This window comes from Thamnophis elegans, chromosome 3 (assembly GCF_009769535.1).
Source record: "Thamnophis elegans isolate rThaEle1 chromosome 3, rThaEle1.pri, whole genome shotgun sequence".
Taxonomy (NCBI): domain Eukaryota; kingdom Metazoa; phylum Chordata; class Lepidosauria; order Squamata; family Colubridae; genus Thamnophis; species Thamnophis elegans.
The window spans coordinates 36468893-36491845 of record NC_045543.1 but is presented as its reverse complement, the minus strand read 5'-3'; the positions used below and the strand labels follow the sequence as shown (position 1 = coordinate 36491845).

General features: G+C 39.5%; 1 protein-coding gene across 1 annotated transcript; it reads left to right on the top strand.

The window, feature by feature from the left end:
• The first annotated feature begins 491 nt into the window (after window positions 1-491).
• Window positions 492-16341, top strand: UGT1A1 (UDP glucuronosyltransferase family 1 member A1). Its single transcript, XM_032213077.1, has 5 exons — window positions 492-1406; window positions 2153-2284; window positions 6546-6633; window positions 7693-7912; window positions 15964-16341. Exons 1-5 carry the CDS (start codon window positions 492-494, stop codon window positions 16259-16261), a joined length of 1653 nt encoding a protein of 550 aa, XP_032068968.1. The 3' UTR covers window positions 16262-16341.
• Window positions 16342-22953: the final 6612 nt, after the last annotated feature.

Below are 22953 nucleotides of genomic sequence, written 5' to 3'. Positions count from 1 at the left end.
TAAGATTGGTTTGGCATGATCTCTTTTTCACAAACCCATGCTGGCTTTTAATTATAACTTTATTTGTTTCTTGATGTTCGCACATCTGTTTTTTGATTACATTTTGCAGTATCTTCCAATGTATTGATGTAAAGCTAATTGGTCTGTAGTTCCTGGGTCTGTTTTTTTTCCTCCTTGTTTTAAGATGGGAACCACATCTGCTGTTTTCCAAACATCAGGTTTCCCCAGTGTTCCAAGATTTTTGAAAGATATGGTACAATGGTTCTGAGATAACATCTGCCACTTCCTTCAGAACTTTATTTCAAAATGTATTGTTGCATTTGAAGCAAATAAGTTATTTTGCAAATATCTTAAGGTTTGTTTACTGAATCAACCTTTGACCAGGTTTTAAAATTCCATTACACTTCTCATTGCAGAAGAAATTAAATATTTACAGAAAAGAAAAAGCTGAATATAAGTAAGTTCTGTTTCATATGCTCATGTAAAGAACAATGGGTTCTTTACATTCATTCACCTTTGGATTAAAATTCAGCATAATTAGAAAGAATTCTATGTTTCATTATATTTGCCAGCAAGCTACGTGGTTTTTATTTTTTATTTTTTTCTGGAGACTTTCATATGGAGGGAAAGTGTTGGTAATACCTTTGGATGGCAGTCACTGGCTCAGTATTCAACCAGTTATGGAACGCCTTCAGCACAGAGGACATCAAGTTGTAGCTGTGGTTCCTGATGTTAATTTGCTGATGAAACCATCTGATCATTACATAGTGAAAACATTTGCTGTATCCTATTCAAAGGAATATTTGACAACAGAATTTCGAAAATTGGGTTATAAGAGTTTTGTACATCAGCCTTTCCTGGCAAGAATTACTGAGACATTTGCAAAAATAAGGAATATTACAACGTTTTTCTTAGATAACTGCAAACAGCTTTTGTACAACAAAGATTTGATTACTTACCTTCAAGATAGCAAATTCAATGTTGTCGTTATGGATCCAGTGTCTCCATGTGGTCAAATTGTGGCTGAATATTTATCTATCCCTTCTCTTTTCTACTCCCGTGGAATTCCATGTGATTTAGATTCTGAGGCAACTAAGTGTCCAAACCCACTTTCCTATGTTCCCAAATTCTATACAGGAAATACTGATCATATGACATTCAATCAACGCGTAAATAATTTTTTACTTGGCTCATTTCAGTTAATGGTGTGTTACTTTGTTTACTCACCATTTGAAGTTTTGATCAAGGAATTCCTGCATCGAGATATGACAGTATTGGAGTTATATAGCCAAGCTTCAATTTGGCTTCTCCGCTATGACTTCGTATTTGAATATCCAAGGCCTATCATGCCAAATATGATTTTCATTGGGGGTATAAACTGTGCAAAGGATAATCCATTAACACAGGTTGGTTTTTTGTTTTTTATAGTCATATATTTTTCAAAGTATCAAATTAAGATTGAAATATTTTGACAAAATTGGGACAGTCAATACCAAACTATCAAGTGATCTTTGCCAGAGAATGAAAGAGTCTGATAATTGTGTAAACTAGCCCGGTTAAGCATGCTTTACTCACAAAAGCAATACTATTCTAATAAATACTTTTACAATCGTATTTAATTTGTTCAAAAGCAAAAAAAGAGAAATAAATGAATGGAAGACAAATAGACTTGTGTAATGTTTGGGGAATTAAGGACTAGATTACTAATGATTAGTTGCTTGAGAATTCTGAAAAAAGGCTCTTTCCAATAATAATGAAGATCAGACAAAAATTATATCCAAATATACAGTATGTTTCTGAACTGTAAAATATAATTAAGCCAACTGATGCTTGCAACATGGATTATTAAAATGTCAACCATAGATTTTAAATATTGGCCTTTTATAATATTAAATTTTGTAGTTGATATAGAAAATAATAATGTATTTTAATGAATTAAAGTTGACTGGCACTTGAACATTGACTAGATGAAACATAGTTTGGTTACTATAAACTTTTTGTGTTGTGATTTATATCCCAAATATGTTATTGTAATTTTATAAATTCTTATCTTTGAATTGAATTATTGTGTTTAACTTTTTGCTAAATTATTTGCATGTCAAACTGTTCAAACTGTTTCAAATAACTTATCTTTGAAATTTTATTTTGATAGGAGTTTGAAAGTATATTGGAGAAATCTGGTGAAGATGGAGTTGTGGTGTTTTCTCTGGGTTCAATGATTTCTGAAATTCAGATTAAAAAAGCCATGGAAATTGCTGAAGGATTGGGAACAGTACCGCAGACAGTAAGAAAAGCAAATCTAAAATCTATTGTGTATATGAAGATATATCCTTTGTGAAACCAAGTGAGAAACAAGCATAATGGGATGAAATTTAAGGAAAAGAAAGTCAGGATAAATATTACTGGACAAAAATTTCTTGACAGAAATTACTTCTTCCTTCATCCCAACAAGTGTACATTAAATTATCACCTTTACAATACAAATTATCTCTTCTTTCCATATCCTACAGTATTTGCTTATCCATATCCTAGTTACTTACAAACAGTCCCTTAAAACCTTGTCATTTCAGTCTTGATCAGCAAAAATCCATTAAGGGTTACCAGAGACAACATATTTTTTTTTAACATTGATCAAATAAATTTCATATTCCTTCTTTTTACTTTTAACAATCTTAATATTTAGTCCTCTTCAAATAATGTTCTAAAACTTAATTTCTTTTCATATTTTCTTCATTCCTTCTCAAAAAATTCTTCAAAGCTTTAACAAGCTTCTTTTGTAAAACCAATATAGGAAAATTATTCTGATCACTCTCTTGATTTCTTCTTTTCTCTGTCCAGCATTGCATCTTTTTCACATCATTTTGTAGCCTATTATTTTTAAATCCAAGTTAAGATCAGTCTAAGTCTTGCTGGAAAAACTTGTTCCTCTCCTATAACATATTTTAAACACAATCTATCTATAGAGCTAACATTCTCAAAATTAATTTCTGGGTCCATTATTCCAAATGTCCTCAGTATGCCCAATGTTAAAATATTTCATTCCATTCTGTATTAGTGAGCAAAATGTAAATGTTCTTCTCTTTTTAATTGTAATATTTAGTCCCTTCTAGTTCCCTATAGTATTCAACCTTCAAAGTCACATGCTAGTCATGATTTTTTTTAAAAATCAAAAGCATTTTACCACAGGAAGGATTCTTATAATTGATTTCAAAATTTTATTTCAAATCCATCTGAAGCCTTAGTCCATTTTTAATTTACCAAAATCTAGATTCTAATAATCCTTCTGCTGTTGATTTAAAAAAAATAAATTCTTGAACTTGTATTTAAAACTTCTTAAATAGAAATTGAAGGAAGCTTACCTGGTCCTATAACTTGTTGATCCAAAGGTTCTTAATAGCTGAAAAGCAGTTACAGTAACAACCAATTTCTGAAAGCGATTAGAAAAGGAAATATGTAAAACTAGTGTCCTTTCTTTGGCACTGATCAATTCAAAACTTGCCAAAGATTTATTTCTTGTGGTCTCCTTGCAAGGAACAATTGTCTGGACCAATTGTAGGAATTTTCAAATCCTCTCATTGCCCAGAGAGAAATTATAAAGAGCCAATCTACTCATTGACTCTTCATTCTGTTGTGGTTATCAGCCAGTGGTGGGTTTCAAAAATTTTTGGAACTTACTCTGTGGGTGTGGCCTCCTTTGTAGGAGTGGCTTGCTGGCCATGTGACCGGGTGGGAGTGGCTTGCCGGCCATGTGACCGGGTGGGAGTGGCTTGCCGGCCATGTGACTCGGTGGGAGTGGCTTGGCAGTCATGTGACCAGATGGGAGTGGCCAAGACGATGTCACTGAATTATTTGTCCCAGTGGAGGATCTACAAAAAGAATATATAAAAAAGGAAATTTATTATTTTGTGCACTTACTACTTAAATAAGATTAAAATAAGTACACAAAACAGTAAAAGAGCTACTTACAGAAGGTAAGTAGCTTACTACTTACTACTTGTATTTCAAAGGGAATAAATACATATTTAATTTTAGACATGTTAACAGCTGTTGGAATTGTGTTTGCACAACAGTGGAAAAAACAAAGATATGAAAATGAATAAATATTAGAATGTGCAGGAATGAATAAATTGACAATTAAAATCAAGAAGGCTTCAAATACTTTTTCACGTGGGATTTGTTTTATCAATTGCTAACTAACAGAAACAGCAATTAGAAATCTAAAAGTCTGAAAGAAAACACCAATTATGTAAGGAAAAGTCACTAAAATGTATAAGGAAATGTTATTAGTACTTGATCATTATTAATGTGTAGATAACTGTGGGACATTACATACACACACACACAAACTATGACAGTGCCAGGAAAACACCAAAAAATAACAATTTCCCCTCAAAAGACTGCAGATGAAACCAGTTTTTTTCCCTAACCCTAAGAACAGGAAAGACAAAGCCACAGGTATAAAAACCATCAAGGCATTGTGGGAAATTATAAAGGACAGTGCCAGGAAGCTCACAGAACCAGCAACCATCTCACAATTACCTAAACAACGAACCAGGTATCACACAGAAACACACAAAATCTGGCAAAGCTGCCTTGCACCAACTTGGCCTGCCCATAGAAAAGCAGCCACCTTGAAACACATAAACCATGCACCAACCTGTACACTTAAAAGCAACATATTGCATCATAAATAAAACATTTGCAAAAAGGAATAACATTTCTTGTAATAAACATTCTATAAACAATAAATAAAATTTCCCTAAAAATAATTAAAAACCACCATGCTCAGAGAACATCAAAGGACTCCACAGTCCTCTCCCTCCTTATCTTTTTCCTTTTTGTCCTATCTTTCTCCTCCTTCCCCCCACAACCCCACTCCCTACTAGCACTGATGATGTTACCTAGTTTAGTAATGAAATGTCTGTAAGAAAACCACCAAGCTCAGAAAGCAGCAAGGATCCCCTATCCCCCACCTCCTCTTTTTCCCTCTCTTTCTCCTTTCGGAGAGAAGGAGGAGAAAGGGCAAAAAGGAGAGAGAGAGAGAGAAAGAGGAAGTGGAGGATAGGGGATCCTTGCTGCTTTCTGAGCTTGGTGGTCTCTAAGAAAACTACCAAGCTCAAAAAGCAGCAAGGATCCCCTATCCCCCACCTCCTTTCTCCTCCCTCCTCCCAACCGCCCATTCAAAGTAGTCTAAGACACCTTCCCTCCCCCCGCAGCAAACTTGTGACAGCCGCCCGAGCTCCCTCCCCACTCCTTCTCGCCTTCCCTCAGGTGGAAGTTGCTCACACTCACACTCTCACAAGGCTCTCAGCTCCTCCGGGGACTCTTCGCCACGACAGCTCGACAATCTCAGGCTTCCTCCTGCTGTTGTTGCCGCTGCTGTCTGGCTCTAGCAGAACGCAGCACAAGAGGGCTTGGGGACACAGTGCGGCCAGCGCAAAATACTGTCCATAGGAGGAGGTCCTAGGAGACCGGCCGTGTCACGTAAGTTCCCGCCCCTGCCCTCGTGCCCGCTCTTTTTGGAGGCCTGGCATCTTGGGCAAGTCCGGGGACCTTGCAAAGGCCTTGCGAGGTCCCCAAACTTGTCAAAAACGCCGGCTGCACCACGTAAGTTCCCGCCCCTGCACTTTCTGGCAGCCATGTGGCCCTGCGCTATAAGTGAGCCCGGGATCCTTGCAAGGCCGCAAAAGGTCACTGGACTCGCTTATAGTTCAGGGCCATGGCAGACCGCTCCAGATGGCCTGCCGCTGCCCCCCCTGCCCCGTGCTTAGATGCAGGTACTTACCTCCTCAGAGTCAGCAGGCAGCAATAGAGAGCCAAGCAGGAAAAAAGGTAAATGGGTTTCGATAGGGTTCTTAGAGACGGGTGGGGCGATTGGTGAGCCAGTCAATCAGTGAGCGGTGGGTTGGGCTAGGATAGTGCGGACGGGCAGGGGGAGCGAGCAATGGAGTAGCTTCCAGACGGGTGGGGGCGAGCGAGCGAGTGACAGGGCCAGGGGTGGGGCAGGCATTCCGGAACTTACTTCCAAGACCGGTGACTAACCGGTTCGCGAGAACCGGGGAGATCTGGCAGCAACCCACCCCTGTTATCAGCTCTATTTATGGCAGAGCCACCTTCAGTTCACTATTTATTCCTTAGAAGTTGCTGCCCAACATTTTTAAAACAGTGATAAATTTAAAGGAAGTGCTACTCTACAAGCAATGGAACAGCACTTTGACATTTCCAGTATTTCTTGTCTACATGGTTTTTTAATTTTTCACTGTGGTTTTTCCCCTCAAAGAGTCATGGAATGGTGAAGTACAGGGTACATTGGATTAGTATAAAACCCCTTTCATCTTATATATATTCTGCAGTTCTAAATGTATGCTTGTCAAATGAAGTTATTATGAGTATTTCAGTTGACAATATCTATTAAAATCTTGTTTTGATTATATTTCTTGTAGATTAAATGTTAATAAATCAACTAGTTCAGATTTATGCAAATATGTATATGTATATATATATATTTATATTTCATCACTTGCTATATATTTTAATCTGTGAAGGTGTTGTGGAGATATACCGGTGAAGCTCCAATCAATCTTGCCAATAATACAAAGCTGTTTAATTGGCTTCCACAGAATGATCTACTTGGTATGTTTGGGTCAGAAATTAAGGGGCCTTGTTTTTAATTAAGTTTTGATTCTGTTTTCAATCTGTTATAGTGCTAAATATGAGTAACTTTATATGTATTACCCTACATCAGCTGATACCAAATACTATGAAGTAATGCAAACTTGGATGTATCTATTCCCAATTTTTTTAGGGGGAAAGCGAAATCATTCCTCATGAAACATTGTATCAATATTATCCTTTAAAACGTAAGGAAATTGTTGAAACAGACCTAATCTGGCTGTTTATGATGTTACTCCTGCAAGAGAGTACAAATATAATTGGAGCAAAAACTGATCAAATGACCCAATTTTTCCTGTGAACACTGTTTTCCTCAGATGATTTGGAGAGCTCACCTTCCACTTAGCATAAAATGCCATTCTTGAGTACAATAAGTAGTATTTTTTTCTCAGTGCCTTTTCAGGGAAAAAGAATGGATGAATGGATAGGTGGTGTCTGTAATTTAAGTACTTTGGCATTTCATTATTATTTTTCTTTTATTTTCAGTGATTGTTAAAAATTCATTTAAAATGCATCGGTTTCAATAGGCTACGCTAGATTTTTTTTGAAGAAGTTCCAAGGTTTAAAACTCTTCTATTCACTCATGTATATCCCTAAATTAATTACATAAAAACAGCCTGGGATATTCTTTTTATGCTGCAATACAAGAAATAGAGATTGTGATCAAAAGATTGCTTTCTACCCTTGAGGAGAGTTGAGATCTGCAATAAACAGGGGGATAGTGATAGATAGAGGGTCTTTATATTCTGCTCTGGAGATATCGCATCAGACAAGGGACACACATATATGAACTGACAGTCTATAGCTATACCACCAATATCCACTGTTGGGGATTATGAAGAGGAAAGAAGTTTCCTCTCATAATTCTTCAATAGTTGTTAATCACATATTAATATTTTAACAATTACTCTTTAATTTATATGCCTCCATTTATAAAAAAAATCATATATGATTACCTAGCTTTATAGTTAGCAGAAAAATAAGCATGCTTGTCTTTTTCCACCTTTTCATTTTGAACAGCTCATCCAAAAACCAGAGCTTTTATCACACATGCAGGCTCCCATGGGATATATGAGGGGATTTGCCATGGAGTACCAATGGTATTAATACCACTTTTTGGAGATCAAGCAGATAATGCAGTGCGGATAGAGTCTCGAGGAGCAGGAATAAAGCTGGATGCAGTTAAAATGACATCAAAGGACTTGTCCAATGCACTGAGGACTGTTATTTATGATAAAAGGTAAGTAATAGAAGAGATGTGGTAGGGTTTCTCATAGACATTCCCACTTGCAGATACAGATTACCTAGGTGAGAGAAGAGCCCTTTGTATGTTTTGCCACCTTCCTCAGTACAAAGGATGGTGGGAAAGCCCCGCTTTTCGCTTTTGATCCACTCAACGCTTGCTTGCAGCAACTGGGATCACTGTGGGCAGCACTGACAACAAGCAGAGGCAGAGAAATGGGGCCATTTACTCTGTGCCCAGCAGCTGCTTCAAGCACATTTCAGGCAGCCATGAACCCATCTAGTTCTTGGTCATTCCCAAGCCACTGACAGGGAAGAACCTTCAGCTGGAGCAGCCTGGTGCAATTTAATGCTTTTAATTTACAAATAAAAAACCTGGTTACTAATACTATGGTACTTCTTCTCTTTCTTCTCTTCTTTGTTGGCCTTGTTTTTTTCTTTCTCCTTTTCCTTGTCATCGTTCTTGTCCTTGCTCTCCTCCTTCTCCTGCCCCTCCTTCTTCTCGGTATCTCTGTTGGCACTCTTGTTGTTCATGAAGTTGTGCAGCACTACCTCCAAACAGATCAGATGAGGCAAAGAGTAGCGTGGGGGTGGTGCAACACCATGGCCCCTGCGCACTCACCATCTCCTGTGCTGTCTACACTTACCCCCTCACCCCAGAGCTGGCACTGTTAACTAAGGCTTATTTTAGGGGTAGGCACATTCTAACAAATCATACTAGGGGTTAATTTCTGGTTGGGTCTTATTCTTGAAGAAATATAGTATGTTAAAACATTTTTAAAAATGCATTAGAATTTATTGACTTTAGATTTTTTTAAAGAAAAGTTTAGAGTTTTAAAATGAATATTTAAAAAGTTTCTCTTTAAGCTTAAAGTATTTGGAAGAGTATAGTGAATTTTTTAAATATAAATGATAATAGTTACAAAGATTAATAAGTGTAAATAGAAATATACTATGTATAACTTTCCACAACAAAAAGAAAAAATTGATTTGTTTGAGATTGCAATGTAAATTGTTTTAAACAAAGATATTTTAACTGGACCTATTTTTTTATTGGGATTTTATTTTTGGTTTTTATGCTCGATATAGAAAAAGATAAAATTTAGAGTTTGAAGATTTAAGTTTTATAAGTTATAGAATTGGCTTGCAATAATTGGTAATATAAAAAGTTGAGATTATAACTCTATTAGTATTTTGCCTTTGTTTTTTTCTTTTCCCTAAAACTTGTACTTCCCTCTTTTTTCATTTCTTAATTTTTATTTTCTATTACATTTTATGTTATAATAAACTTCAATAAAACACCTTAAAAAAAAAGAAGTGAAAGACGCGGCTTATAAATGTCCATTCAAAAATATACACTAGAACCTCTGGTCATGACCATAATTTGTTCAATAACTTTGGTCGCAACCCAATTTGGTTGTGACCCGAACCTAACCAAAATTAATGCAGTGGCCACAGGTAGGTTGCTGTTGTTTGTAAACAAACAACAGGAAATTTGGCACTTACAAAAAAACCTGATTTGGTCATGGTCAGAAGCGTTTGTGACCAGAGGTTCTACTGTATTCCAAAAATGCGGCTTTTTCCACAAATAAGTGATTGCACCAGAGGTGGGTTTCTGCCAGTTCGCCCCAGATCGGGCAAACCAGTAGTGGTGATGGCAGGAGGCTCTGCCCATCCACCTGGACGCTTCTGCGCTATGCAGAGGCGGTGCACACGTGAGCCCCATTAGTGAAATAAATTGAAACCCACCAATGGTTTGCACCCCATCTCCCACCTTATGGAGACTCACCAGGCTACTTCAGAGGACCACTCCAAAGTCTCCTTGCAGACTGTCATTGACTCTAGGACTCTCCTTAAGCCAGGAGAGTCCTATAAACTTAAGAAACTCAGTTCTCTGTTTGTGAAATAAAGAAACTTCAGTCCAGAAGATAACTTTCTAGGGAAGTCAGTCAGTCATCTTCACTTGAAATCTAGTAATTGCATTTTCTGTAAAAATATTCTCAAAATGAAACAACCCCATATTTTTTTTTAACAAAGAGTGTATTTTCTTAACATATTTTCTTGATATTTAAAGAGAAATTCATCTCAGAATATAAATTAATCTGGAAATAATATTCATTTTGAGAGCAGTCCCCTTTACCCAGAAGATGAGGTATAATGACTATTAACTATTCATATCTAAAGACACCTCTTTATGTATTTTATTTACATAACATATTGCTGAGTTGTATCTTTCAGTATGCTCATACCTAAATATTTAATTGTTTTGCTATAAATATAGAACTGATATTTTTTTAATTTAATTTTTATTTCATTCAGAAAGTTAATATACAAATTCCCCCAAAAGAAAAAATGCAAGCACAAAAACAATGGATGAAATATCAAAAAATGTCTATTAAAAACATAAAATATAAAACACATATACTTATATTGTCTCCCCAATTCTTAAGAGAGTCCAGTTTATCACCCATCCAATCTGCCAATTCTAAGTCTAAAATCCAGATCGCTTTCAAATTTCTGCTATCAGCCTTCTATTTTCCAGCCAAATTGCTACATCTTCAAATACAGTCCATCCAATTGTAACTCTGTTTTGGCTAGAATTGTTTGCATCTGGGTATCATCTTCAATTGTAATTTTAATTGTAATTAATTGTAATTTTAATTGTAATTTTATCAAGCTTTTTACCAGAGTTTTCAATTTGAGCTTGTAGTTTAAAAAGCTTTTTTTTTTCAAGGACAACCCACCGAGCTTTATCTTTAAGATGATGCATTGTTTGCATTTTTAATATAGAGCAGACTTTTCTGTATTTGAGATTACACAATCAATGAAAACAATTCCTTTCAAAGACAAAAGTTAAATGTACTGTAACAAAATGGCCACACAAAATATTAAAACAATATTTCTCACAATGAATGTGTGAAGAAAAAAAAGGATAAGTTCCATCAAAACGTTTTTTTAAAATCCAGCTTGGTAAGATTTAAACCCTGTAATGAAACCTGATGTAGCTGCAAATCCAATCTGGTCAGTTTCGCTATTCAACAAGCTGCCTTCAACTTCCATAGAGAAAGTGAAAGTAGCTCACAGCCAAAAAAATATACAGTGAAGAAAAGAAAAAAAGTTAACATTAAAATACATCAAGAAGTTAGAGTAAATCAGGCTGTAAGTCAATTAACTTTTAAAAATAAGAATCGAATTAAAAGAAACAAGCTTAAAATGTGCAGTTAAAAGCCAAGGTGTACTTAAAAATCCGAACAGCTGAGAGGAAAGATGGATACTGAACTCTCCAATTGCTGCTACCAGGAATTGCAACCTCCAGGATTTCTCTTCCTAGGAGTGTCCATGGTCACCCGAGAGTTGTATTTGCTCCCATTTGATCTAGGGTGTCACTGCCAAGAAACCCACTTTGGCAACAAAATCAGCAGTTCATTGGTAGGAGAAGCAAATCCCTCCACTCACCACATATGTATGCTATCTTGGAGGACTGTCAGGCCTGTTTCCATTCAAAAATCAAGAAAGGAAACCCCCAACTCCATTGAATTAGAGAAGAGGTATTTGTACTAAGTTTGAAATGATAGCAGCGAAACAAGGCAAGATCTGTTTCAAAATGTGCAAAAATTACACATTGAAAATCACCTTAAATCCTTCCCCCCACGGTCCAGCACTGAGTGTCCAATCAATGCCCAGTATAATGTTATGGGAAAGCTCCTCTTCAGGTATTTTTCTCACATCTGGAGTCACAGGACAGTTGGCCTTGAACGAGTATAAACAACTCCACCGAACAGAGCCACAATTCATGAATGCAAACCTACCTTCCAGTTCTCATGGGATTACTCTGGGACTTTAGAAATCAAACAGGTAACTGCCCCATAACACCCCAGACTTAACTATTGTCGATAAGACAAAAAAAGTCAGAATAGTGGATGTGGCAGTGCCTATAGATAGTAGAAGAGAAGAGAAAGAATCGGATAAGATAACAAAATACAAAGACCTACAAATAGAAATAGAACAACTGTAGCAAAGGCAAGCAAGGGTAGTACCAATAGTAATAGGCACCTTGGGTGCAATCCAGTGGTGGGATTCAATTTTTTTACTACCAGTTCTGTGGGCATGGCTTGGCAGGCAGGTTTTGGCAGTGGTAGTGTGACTGAGTTGGTGTGGCCAACTCAAGTGACATTGAGTCACCCAGTCACGTGACCCCATCAAGCCAGGCCCATCAAGCCAGGCCCATAGAACCGGCAGAAAAGGCAGCTCCTGTGGCCTGTCCCTTTATGGTCCCCCCTCCCCCCACATCCAAGTACCTTAAAGGGACACCACAGTCCGGCTGCCTTCCGAGCAACTCCACTGCAGTGCCATCCCTCTGGCGCAGCAGGCCATTCTCCTGGCCCGGTCTGTGGCTGCACACTGGCAGGCAATGGGATGTGTGTGCACGGCCTGCATGAAGAACAGTGTAGTGATAGCGGTGACGGGATTTCAGGCCTCTTTTGCCCTGTAGTTTTTGGTAGTTTTCGGTGCAAGAAGCCTGCAGCTGCCAACAGCCAGAACCAAGCCAGCTGCGCAGGGGGGAAGGCAAGCCAGGGCTGAGCTGTTGCCGCTGGACTCCCCGCCAGCCTGCATCTTGCCCCCTTGTCGTGAGATGGCTGCAGCCGCTCCCTTTTTCCAGTGTAAGAAGCCTCCCAGTCGCCGCCTCTTTGCCAGCCGGAACTGAGAAGCTGCAGGTTTCTTGCACCAAAAACTACTGACCTCCGCTTCTCAAACTTGCCGAAAAAGAGTTTCAGTTCAGTCCTGCCACCGTCCCTGTTCTTCTGTCGCGCAGGCAATGAGGTGTGTGTGTGCGGCTGTCGCGAAGAATAGGGTGGTGGTGGCAGAATTGGCTTGCCTTGCCCTCTGTCACCAGCCACAGGAGGGTTGAGGTAGTTATCCCACAGGGAGATTGAGTAAGGGTTTTATCTTTATAAAAAAAGAATGAACTTTGGACTTGAAAGATATGCTATAGCTATATTATCCATGCAGAAAGTAAAAATGAAAAAAATGAAGGAATTGAACTGGGAAATGGAAGCATAATGAAAGCATTAGTAAAGGATAATGGCTACAAATACCTAGGCATATTGGAAGCAGATAGCATCTTGAATGGAAAAGTCAAACAGTTAATGCAAAAGGAATACATCAGGAGGGTCCGCAAAATATTAAAATTAAAACTGAATGCTGGAAACATAATTAAAGTCATTAATACATGGGCAGTTCCGGTGATACGCTACCCAGCTGGAATCATCAACTGGACTGTGCCTGAACTGGAAAACCTGGACTGGAAAAAGTGTAAACATTTGAATATGTACCACGCTTTACATCCACGAAGTGACATCGGCAGATTGTACCTGCCAGGAAAAATAGGGGGCAGAGGGCTATTGCAAATCCATCAAACTGTAGAAGAAAAACGAAGTTTGAATGACTGTGTGAACCAAAATACAGAAAAATTGCTTAAGGCTGTGAAAACGGAGAACAGAAACAACAGAAACAAAGGCAGAATATAAGGAAAAGCAGCTGGATGACAGATTAAATGGATGGAAAACCAAACTTTGTATGGACAGCACTTGAAAAACATTGAAAGAAAATGTGATAACAATTTCAGGGTTCCAAGTAACAGTCCAGATGAAATTAAAACTCCAAGGCAGGGTTCCTCAAAGTATAGATTTATTAGGCATGTCATATTGGCACAGCTGGTGAAAACCCGACTCTGAAGTTCCCCCGAGTTTTCCCCACCCAGTTCAAAATCCAAAGTTCTTTCCCCATCACACATAACCATCACATGCCCCAATCAGGTCTCTCTCCCCATCCCGGATGCCTCCCATCCACACCCTTCTAGGGGCTGGTGAGAGTGTCCTTGGTTCCCAGAAGAAAGAATGTTATTTTGGCTACATATTCCCCGAATCATCTCTACTCCTCCCTCCCTTTCCTACAACTCCATCCAGTCTCACTATGGCAACCCTTAAGACACTCAAAGATGGCTCCAGGGTTGACAAACGATATGGGCATGGCTTAAGATGGGAACCATCAAGAAAGAAACGGAAGGTTTATTACTTGCTGCTCAAGAACAAGCTCTACAAACTGATGCCATGAAAGCGAAGATACAAAAATCCAGTGACAATCCAATGACTTTGCAATGACAAAGTTGAAACTGTTTCACATTTAATATGAGTGCAGCAAAATGACACAAATTGATTACAAAGCTAGACATGACTGAATTGCTAAATTAATCCACTAGTTATTATGTAAAAAAATACAACTTACCTGTATCAGAAAAGTCATGGGTGTTCTGACCCAGCTCTCCAAACATGACAAACCCTCTGAAGTTAACTTAAAGATTACTTTATTAGGACTGCTGGCAGCCCCAGCAAAATGTTTCTCTCTCAATGCAGGCTAGCAAGTCTGGCTGACCGGAAGATGAATAGCTGTCTGCCACATCTATTCATCTCCGCCCCCTGCCTTTTATCCCCAGAGCTAGGATGGGCTTTGTTAGCAGCAGTGGCTCTTCCTTCCCAAAGATTGACCCCTGGATTTCCACTGTTTTCTCCTTCTCTGCCTTCTGTGCATCCACACATCAGGCACTGACCCAGCTATTCCTCCTCTTGCTCATCAGTCACCTTCAGACCTGGGGGCAGGCGGATGGCCCAGGGTCCGCCTCTCTCTCTCTCTGCCAGCTCCATTTTCTCTTCCCCCTTGGAGCTCTCAGGTTGCCTTGATGTTGACCCTGACTCCCATGCCGTCTCCTCTGATTTGGCTGCTGGATGGGCCAGTAACTGACAGGCCACAACACTGGGAACATAAAGTGGCAAAAGTCATCAAAAATGAGAAGGTGAAGATCTTGTGGGACTTTTGAATACAGACATATCATCATTTGGAACACAACACATTAGATATCACAGTTGTCGAAAACGGAAGCATACAATTTATTAATATTGCTGTACCAAGAGACGCCAAAGTTGAAGAAAAAGAACTGGAAAAATAATGAAATATCACAACCTGGCAATTGAAATTACGTGATTATGGGTGAAACATGTAACAGTAATACCTATTGTCATCAGGGCACTTGGTACCATGTCCAAGAATTTTACAAAATACCGTATTTTTTGGAGTATAAGACATATCTTTTCCCACCTAAAAGAGGGTGAAAATTTAGGTGCATCTTATACACTGAATGTAGCCCCACCCACCCACTGGTGCCCACCCTTTGGCCTCTACCTCCCAGCAATTTACCTTCTTGCAGCAAATGGGGAAAATGGGACTTGCGGAGGCAGCAATAGGCTGTGGCAATCCCTGCAGCCTGAAACAGCTGATGATTGGGAGGCCTGTGCTTAAACTGAAATTAAAAGTGAAACTTGCTGTTTGCTGCATGGAGGCAAATTGCTGAGAGGCAGAGACATAGGCAGATTTTTTTTCTTGTGCTAACCAGGCTTCTTTGCTGCAAGGAGGTAAGTCAATAACTATAAATGCCTATAGAATGTTGTAGAACATTGTACGTTTTAAGAAGATATTTGGTTGATACCTAGGATGCTGGCATCAACCCGTATCAACCATCAGCGCCAATCAATTATATTTGTGATACATTTTTAAATGTTCAGTTGATAGAGTTTCAGTTGATTGTGTTCCATCTTTAATGAATAAAAGATAACAACAACAACTTGGATAGGAGATTACTAGGAAATCCCATATTAGACTAGCCTGAATTTTAAAAAAAAATAATCACAAAGGAAGGTAGTGGAAAGCCATTTCTTTATTAAAACTTGCTCTTAAAGTGAGATAGGCAGCAAATGAATTTAGAAAATAAAATAATACAATAAAATAAAACAATAAAATAAAATGCAACAGTGCATGTGTCCATGAATTGAACTTTGAGATTTTATATGTGCATAGATACTGACACACACTTATTCCCCTATCATGTATATGAAGAGGACTGAACCATCAACCATCCTTTTTGTACTTTATTTCCCTATGTATTTTTTTATTGGAGAGGATTTTAATTAAACTCTTACTATTTAATAATACTTTTAGGTATAAAGAGAACATTCAGCGTCTTTCATCTCTTCACTTGGACAGACCTGTTGAACCTCTTGATCTGGCAGTTCATTGGGTGGAGTTTGTCATGAAGCACAAGGGAGCTCCCCATTTGCGGCCAGCAGCTCATGACCTCAACTGGATCCAGTACTATTCTATTGATGTCATTGTCCTCCTTTTGGCTGCAACATTCCTTTTCCTGTTTATCTCACTGAAGGGTTGTCTTTTTTGCTGCAAGAAGTGTTTCTGCAAAAATGCAAGATTAAGCAAAAGAAGTAAGTCAAAATCCCAGTAATGAAAAAAAAAGTCAAATCAAAATGAGGTAGTGTATTCTATTATATTTTAAACAGATTTATACCAATTCTCACACAAGAATGATAAAGAAAGGGTTCTTCCTCCTGGATCCACAGCTGAGTTTTGATCACCATCTATCGGCTGTGACCAGGGGGGCATTTGCCCAGGTTCGCCTGGTGCGCCAGTTGCGGCCCTACCTGAATCGGGAGGCTCTCACGACAGTCACTCGAGCCCTTGTGATCTCTAAGCTGGAATACTGCAACGTGCTCTACATGGGGCTGCCCTTGAAGAGCACCCGGAGACTTCAGCTAGTACAGAACGCGGCCGCGCGAGTGATTGTGGGCGCACCTCGGTTCGCCCACATAACACCTATCCTCCGCGAGCTGCGCTGGCTGCCTGTGGATCTCCGGGTGCAATTCAAGGTCTTACTTACCACCCATAAAGCGCTCCATGGTAGTGGATCTGACTATTTGAGAGACCGCCTTCTGCCAATAACCTCCCTGCGTCCCATCAGATCGCATAGAGCGGGCCTCCTCCGTATTCCATCCGCCAGTCAGTGCCGACTGGCGACTACCCGGAGGAGAGCCTTCTCAGTTGCTGCTCCGACGCTATGGAACAATCTCCCCGTGGAGATTCGTACCCTGACCACAGTCCAGGCCTTCCGTACAGCCCTCAAGATCTGGCTAGCCCGTCAGGCCTGGGGATAAACTCTTCCGCCCCTCCCGAATGCTGAGAGAATGTTGTGTTTTTAGTATTTTTCAGTTATTGCACATTTCTTTTTATGTTTTGTCTTCACTCCCCTTCCTTTATTATTGTAAGCCGCCCTGAGTCCCCTCAGGGAAAAGGGCGGCCTATAAATGCTATTAAAATCTAAATCTAAATCTAAATCTTGTTTTTGTTTGTAAGTGGCAATGAAGCATAGAAAAGTAAGGTGGTCTCCTTTGATGCCTCCAATCAAAAGTAAAATCACTGTTCTTTGTCAGACAACCTTACTTTGATGGAAATGTGCTCTTATGCAAAATGTCTTGAAAAGCCAGCATAAAGGCTATTTCGATTTTCCTAAAATTGACAGAACAGTCCTTTGTAAAACTAGGTTAAAATGTGTTTTGTCAGTGGTTTGATTAAAGTGAAGCACCTCTTGAACAGAACCTGAATCAGAATCTTCAGGTGATCTTTTAACTCAAGCAGAAAACACAAATCATTTGAATCATTTAAAGCCTACATTAACATATTTGAGGGAGTTAATAGCCTATAAATATGTTTTGCAACTCTTGTAGTTTGTGAAGCTCTTGAGAAATCAGCTTTATTCCTAATTTGTCTTCTGTCAAGGTCCCAACTGACAAACCCACCAAGCAAGCAGACATGAATCTTTCCGGTCTCTTTCTACTAAGCTTTATTTAATATATCATATTGGCACATATTGAAGCAAAACCAACTCTGATTAACCCCCTCCCAATAGCTGTAGAGTTAAAAGACTCAAATTTCCATCCCCTCATTAGTTCAAATTACATTGCCCAATCAGCAGTCCCAATATTGTTTTGGCAATGGCCCAGGCCTTAGTGACCCAGGTGGCTGAACAACCTTGGTTCCCATAGAACTGGCTTCTTGTTGCTATCTGCTGTCTGGAGCCAGCATTCCACAGGTAGCTCCACCCCCCCACCCCCCACCCCAGTCTCTGTGGCAACTGAGAAGCAGCAATGGTTGAAATCAGCACAATTTCTCTTTGAAGTTAACAGTCGGACCCCCCCCCCCCCCCTAATGAGTGGAAGGTACCTGGAAGATATTAAGTACATATATTAACCCCTTTTCCGTTTTATCCTCCCTCCCCCTCCCAGTAAGAGTCCTAGGCTTCTGTGGATATTTTTTATGAAATCTCCTCACTAGTCTATCAGCTTTTACATTTTGAGCCTTTACGCACTGTGCCTCTGACATTGGGAAACCTCTCCATTACACTAGGTATTGTAATTTTCCTTTGTAAGGCCTAGAATCTAAGATTCTCTCTTTCATAATCTCCTTCTTCCACTAATACTAGTCCGGGAGCTCTCCCCTCAGCCAGCCTCAGCCCAGATCCTACTACTGGTTTAAGCAAGCTGCAATGAAACACTGGATGCATTTTTCTTAGCAATTGTGGAAGCTTGACTCCACCATGACTGGATTAATCACTTTCACAATGGGGAATGTCCCTATGTACTTGGGACACAGTTTCTTGCAGGGTAGCTGTAACTTCAAATACTTCATAGATAAATATACCTTCTCTCATACGCTGAGGGGCCCCTGAGTTGACCATCTTTTATCTGCCTGTACTTTTTGATTCTTTTTGGCTTTGGCCAATGCTCTCTTCATGTTCTCCCATGCACTTTGCAGAGAACGTACCCACTCTGTCAGACTTACTGACAAAGGGAGCTTCCAGGGGTATTCCGGCATGGGGACAAAATCCCCCCCCCCATGGCAACGTTGAATGGGGTGAAACCTGTACTACTACTGTTTTTCTGCAAAAATAAGATCTGGTCTTACTTTCTTTTAGACCCCGAAATAAGCACTACAACTTATTTTTCAAAGTGTATTATTTTTTTTCACATACAGGAAGCAACGAGCACAGGGGCAACAGGAGTGGGAGTGCTGCGGACTAAACTGCAGCACTCCCACTCCTGTTGCCCCTGTGCTCGTTGCTTCCTGTATGTGAAAAAAAAAAAAAAAAAAAAATTACAGGCTAGGTGGAAAATAGATCAAAAAATTGGTTTTATCCAAGTTGAGGATAATTTGTTTAAACAAATAAGAGATCAAAGTTTAATGCATATAAAGAGGATATATAATGCATTAATACAGATGGATTCAGAAACAGAATTAGTTAAAGATTGTATGATAAAATGGGCTCAAAATATTGAAGAACCAATAATGTTGGATACATGGGAAAGAATCTGGGTAAGAAATGTGAAATTTACACAAGCTCAAAATCTGAGACAAAATTTTTACAAGATGTTCTATAGATGGCATTTAGATCCTAAAAAGTTGGCTTCTATGTATCCGAATGTACAGCCTAAATGTTGGAGGTGTGGTTCTCTCGATGCTACATATTATCATATATGGTGGACCTGCCAAAAGGTTAAGGCATTCTGGATAAAAATATGGTGGGTTATGCAACATATTTTTAAAAGAAGGATAAAGTTTAGTCCTCAGTTATTTTTATTAGGTATATGTACTGACTTTACAGTGGTAGAGACCAATTTGACTCTGCACCTGATAACTGCAGCAAGACTGTTGGTGGCGCAATATTGGAAGAAGGAAGACTTGCCTACAATCCAAGAATGGACATTGAAAGTAACAAACTTAGCTGAAATGGCTAAAATATCGGCACATCTCAAAGATCATTCAAATGAGAGATATAAACGAGACTGGAAAAAATGGATTGACTATATACAAAATAAATACGGGACTAAGAAATTCCAGTTAGCCTATGCTTAAGATCAGAAATGATTTAAACTGTTAAAAGTCAGTTCAGTAAGAAGAAGCTAAGGTCAATCTAGAATGTCATTAATTTCTTTATTTCTTTTTTCTCAATAGATTTTAGACTGTGTTAGTTAAAAATCCATACCGTGTACGGGTTCTGGGAAGTCGGGGGGGGGGGAAGGAGGAGGGGGGGTGGGGGGGTGGAGGGAGGGAGGGATACACACAACAAAAAAAATTGTACTTCAATGTCTTAATGATTGACAAATGATGACATATTTGTGTTTTTTTTTAAAGAAAAATAAAAAAGTTGGAAAGAGGAAAAAAAAAAAAATTAAAATTTAGGAGTGGGAGTGCTGCTACTTCCTATTAGACTTCCTGCTATTACTTCCTATTAACTTCCTTAGATGGGTCGGAGTTCCCACCCTTGGTTTTGGGGCCTGGCGGATCTCTATGACCTCATCACTTTTCAGCACTGTGTCCCTGGCTTTCGGCATGGATTTTGTAGGCTTTCCAGCCATGGGATGGTCATTCTTCCTCACTGCGGTTTTTGAGCAATCGGCTGCATTGTGGCCTTCCTTTCCACTCTTGAAACAGGCGGTCAAGCGCTGCGCTTCCTCTTGGGCGGGGACCTCTTCCAGACTTGGCCGGACTGGTACTTGTTCCTCTCTTGGTAAATTTCTGCTTCATCTGCCAGGACATACCAGGCATGGAGGCGATTTGGGGTTCTGCAGGCAATGCAGATTTGGTAGAAGTCATTGTTTAGTCCATCTTTAAAACAGCTCACCAGGATATCTTCTGGGTAGTCCATATGACAGGCCAAGTCTTGGAACTCCTGGTGTATTCAGCCACTGGCCAGTGGCCTTGCCTCACCATTTTGATGTGGTCTCAGGCTTTGCGGTCAGCTGAGGGGTCCTCGAACTGGCAGCGGAGAGCCATCATGAAGCAATCAAAATTCTGGTGTTCCAGGGTGTTTGTGTTGTGGAGGGTCACTATCCACCTCACAGCTGCTCCTTCTAGGGCTAGGGTGATGACTCAGATCTGGGCTCCCTGAATTGGGAAATTTTGCCCATATTCTTGCATATATGTGAGGACATGGGCTAGGAAGACTCCCAAATGCTAGGGATCTCCATCAAACTTGATGCCCAGGGAGGATGCCTTCCATTCTGGCTGGGGAACTCTGGTCCCAGACTTGGCGTGGAGGAATTGCAGGGTGGCTGCTGCCGCAACTGCTCCAGCTCCCACAGCTCCCAGAGTGGGAGAGTTCACCCTTCCTCTGTTGGCTTCACTTTGTCTCACACCCTCTCCATCTCTCAAAGAAAAATGGGAATCAGATTTAAGAATTAGTAGTTCAGTTACACTATGGGTTACATTTTGGAAGAATACCACATTATGGTTTATAATAGCAAAGATCAGAAAAAAATATTTAAAAGTTATTCACAGATGGTTCACTCATACAAGTTGCTATAATTACTGGGAGAGTCCCAAATAAAATGTGAAAATATGGTAAACCATAATGTACTTACAATATGTATATGCATAGTGATTCTGCAAGGTTGTATAAAGATTCTGGAGTGAAGTAATAAGGGAAAATAACAATGTTGATATTAGAAACTTTAACTTCAGTTCCACAGTATGTTTATTGTCATTATTTAGTGGAATAATCTATGGAATTAAAACTGTTCAGTACATGATGGTTGCTGCAAGGTTAGCTATAAGTCGATACAAGTAGTCCTCAGCTTGCAACACCAATGGAGCCCAAAATTTGTGTTGCTAAGTGACACAGTTGTTAAGTGAGTTTTCCCCATTTTGTGAGTTTTCTTGCCACAGTTGTTAAGTGAGTCACTGCAATTGTTACGTTAATAACTTGGCTGTTGTGAATCTGGCTTCCCCATTGTCTTTGTCAGAATATCGCAAAAGATGATCATGTGACCCTGGGGCATTGCAACCGTCAAAAATATGACTCAGTTGCCAAGCATCTGAAATTTGATCCCATAACCATGGAGATGCTACAACAGTTGTAAATGTGAAAAATGGTTATAAGTCACTTTTTCAGTGTAGTTGTAACTTCGAACAGTACTAAACAACTGTTGTAAGTTGTATTTTGAAAAAATACAGAGCCTTCATTATTAGAACTCTAGTATGAAAAATTGGAAAGATTGTTGAAATGAAAATTTTGAGGTCCAAAAGATGGAAAATAGTGGAATGTACTAGAAAACTCACCATATTTCTTTAAATTTCTTTAAGGATTTCTTTAAATTTTCTAAATTGTCTTGTTCTTTCCTTGGGAGAGCACCGAAAGCGTTAATGAGACCAGCTTCTGTGCTGTTAAGTATCTCTTCACCGGCAGGGCTGGTTGACTCCCACTGTCTTTCTCTCTCTTTTCCAAGGTTGAAAATGAGGAGGAGGCAGCCACCTTGGGAGCTTGCATGTTAGTTATTAATGGAGTAACCCTTTCCTCACCAAAGACTCTGATGGGAAAGATTGGGAAGGAGGCTAAATATGCCTTCATCTTGAATAGCATCTGTGGTATGGTGGGCTGTTTGAAAGACAGGAGAATCCGCTTCCAATTTGGGTAACCACTCCACAGCACGGAGATCAATCATGCCCCTGTGATAGTGAAGAAGCTGGCTTAGGGAATTTAATATTGCACTTCTGGAATTCCAACGTCCATAATTAAGTCCATTCAAATGGATTCTAAGAGCTGTCCATTGGGTTTGTAGTGAGTGATGTGATTGTTGTAATTGAAGGAGGGATGCTTTCCTGATTTCTTCTTTATTGATACCTTTTCCTCTCATTGCCTTGTCTGGGGAGGGACTGTTTTTCTGAGAGGACTCCCACCTTTTATCTGACTCTTTAACTGTTTCTCTGGCTCTTTGTTCTTTTTCCTTTTCCTTATCCTGCATATGGGAGTTAACCAAGTCTTCTGCAAGAACTTTAGTGGGGGTACCTGCGGCCCGATATTATACTTGAAGAAAAACAGCTAAATCTTTTTTCAATGTCTCTACATCATGTTGGATGGCAATTAATTGTTCAAATATTGAAACCACCGTTTGCGCTGTGAGAAGGCATTGGTTTGCCATAAACTCAGTTGAATTTTCCCAAGGTAAACTCTCCATATTCTGAATTATCTGGTTGTTGGTCGCCTTTTTTGCCTTTAGCTCAGCCTCCATATAGGAAGTTATCGGGCTAGTTGTTTGTGAGAAGAGCTGGCTTTCAGACTGTTCCCCCCACCCACCCCCGCCAGAT

Coding starts and splice junctions, on each gene's coding strand:
- UGT1A1 (XM_032213077.1), top strand. CDS start 492: ATGGGTTCTTTACATTCATTCACCTTTGGATTAAAATTCAGCATAATT. Junction 1,407..2,152: donor AGGATAATCCATTAACACAG/GTTGGTTTTTTG, acceptor TTATTTTGATAG/GAGTTTGAAAGTATATTGGA. Junction 7,913..15,963: donor ACTGTTATTTATGATAAAAG/GTAAGTAATAGA, acceptor TAATACTTTTAG/GTATAAAGAGAACATTCAGC.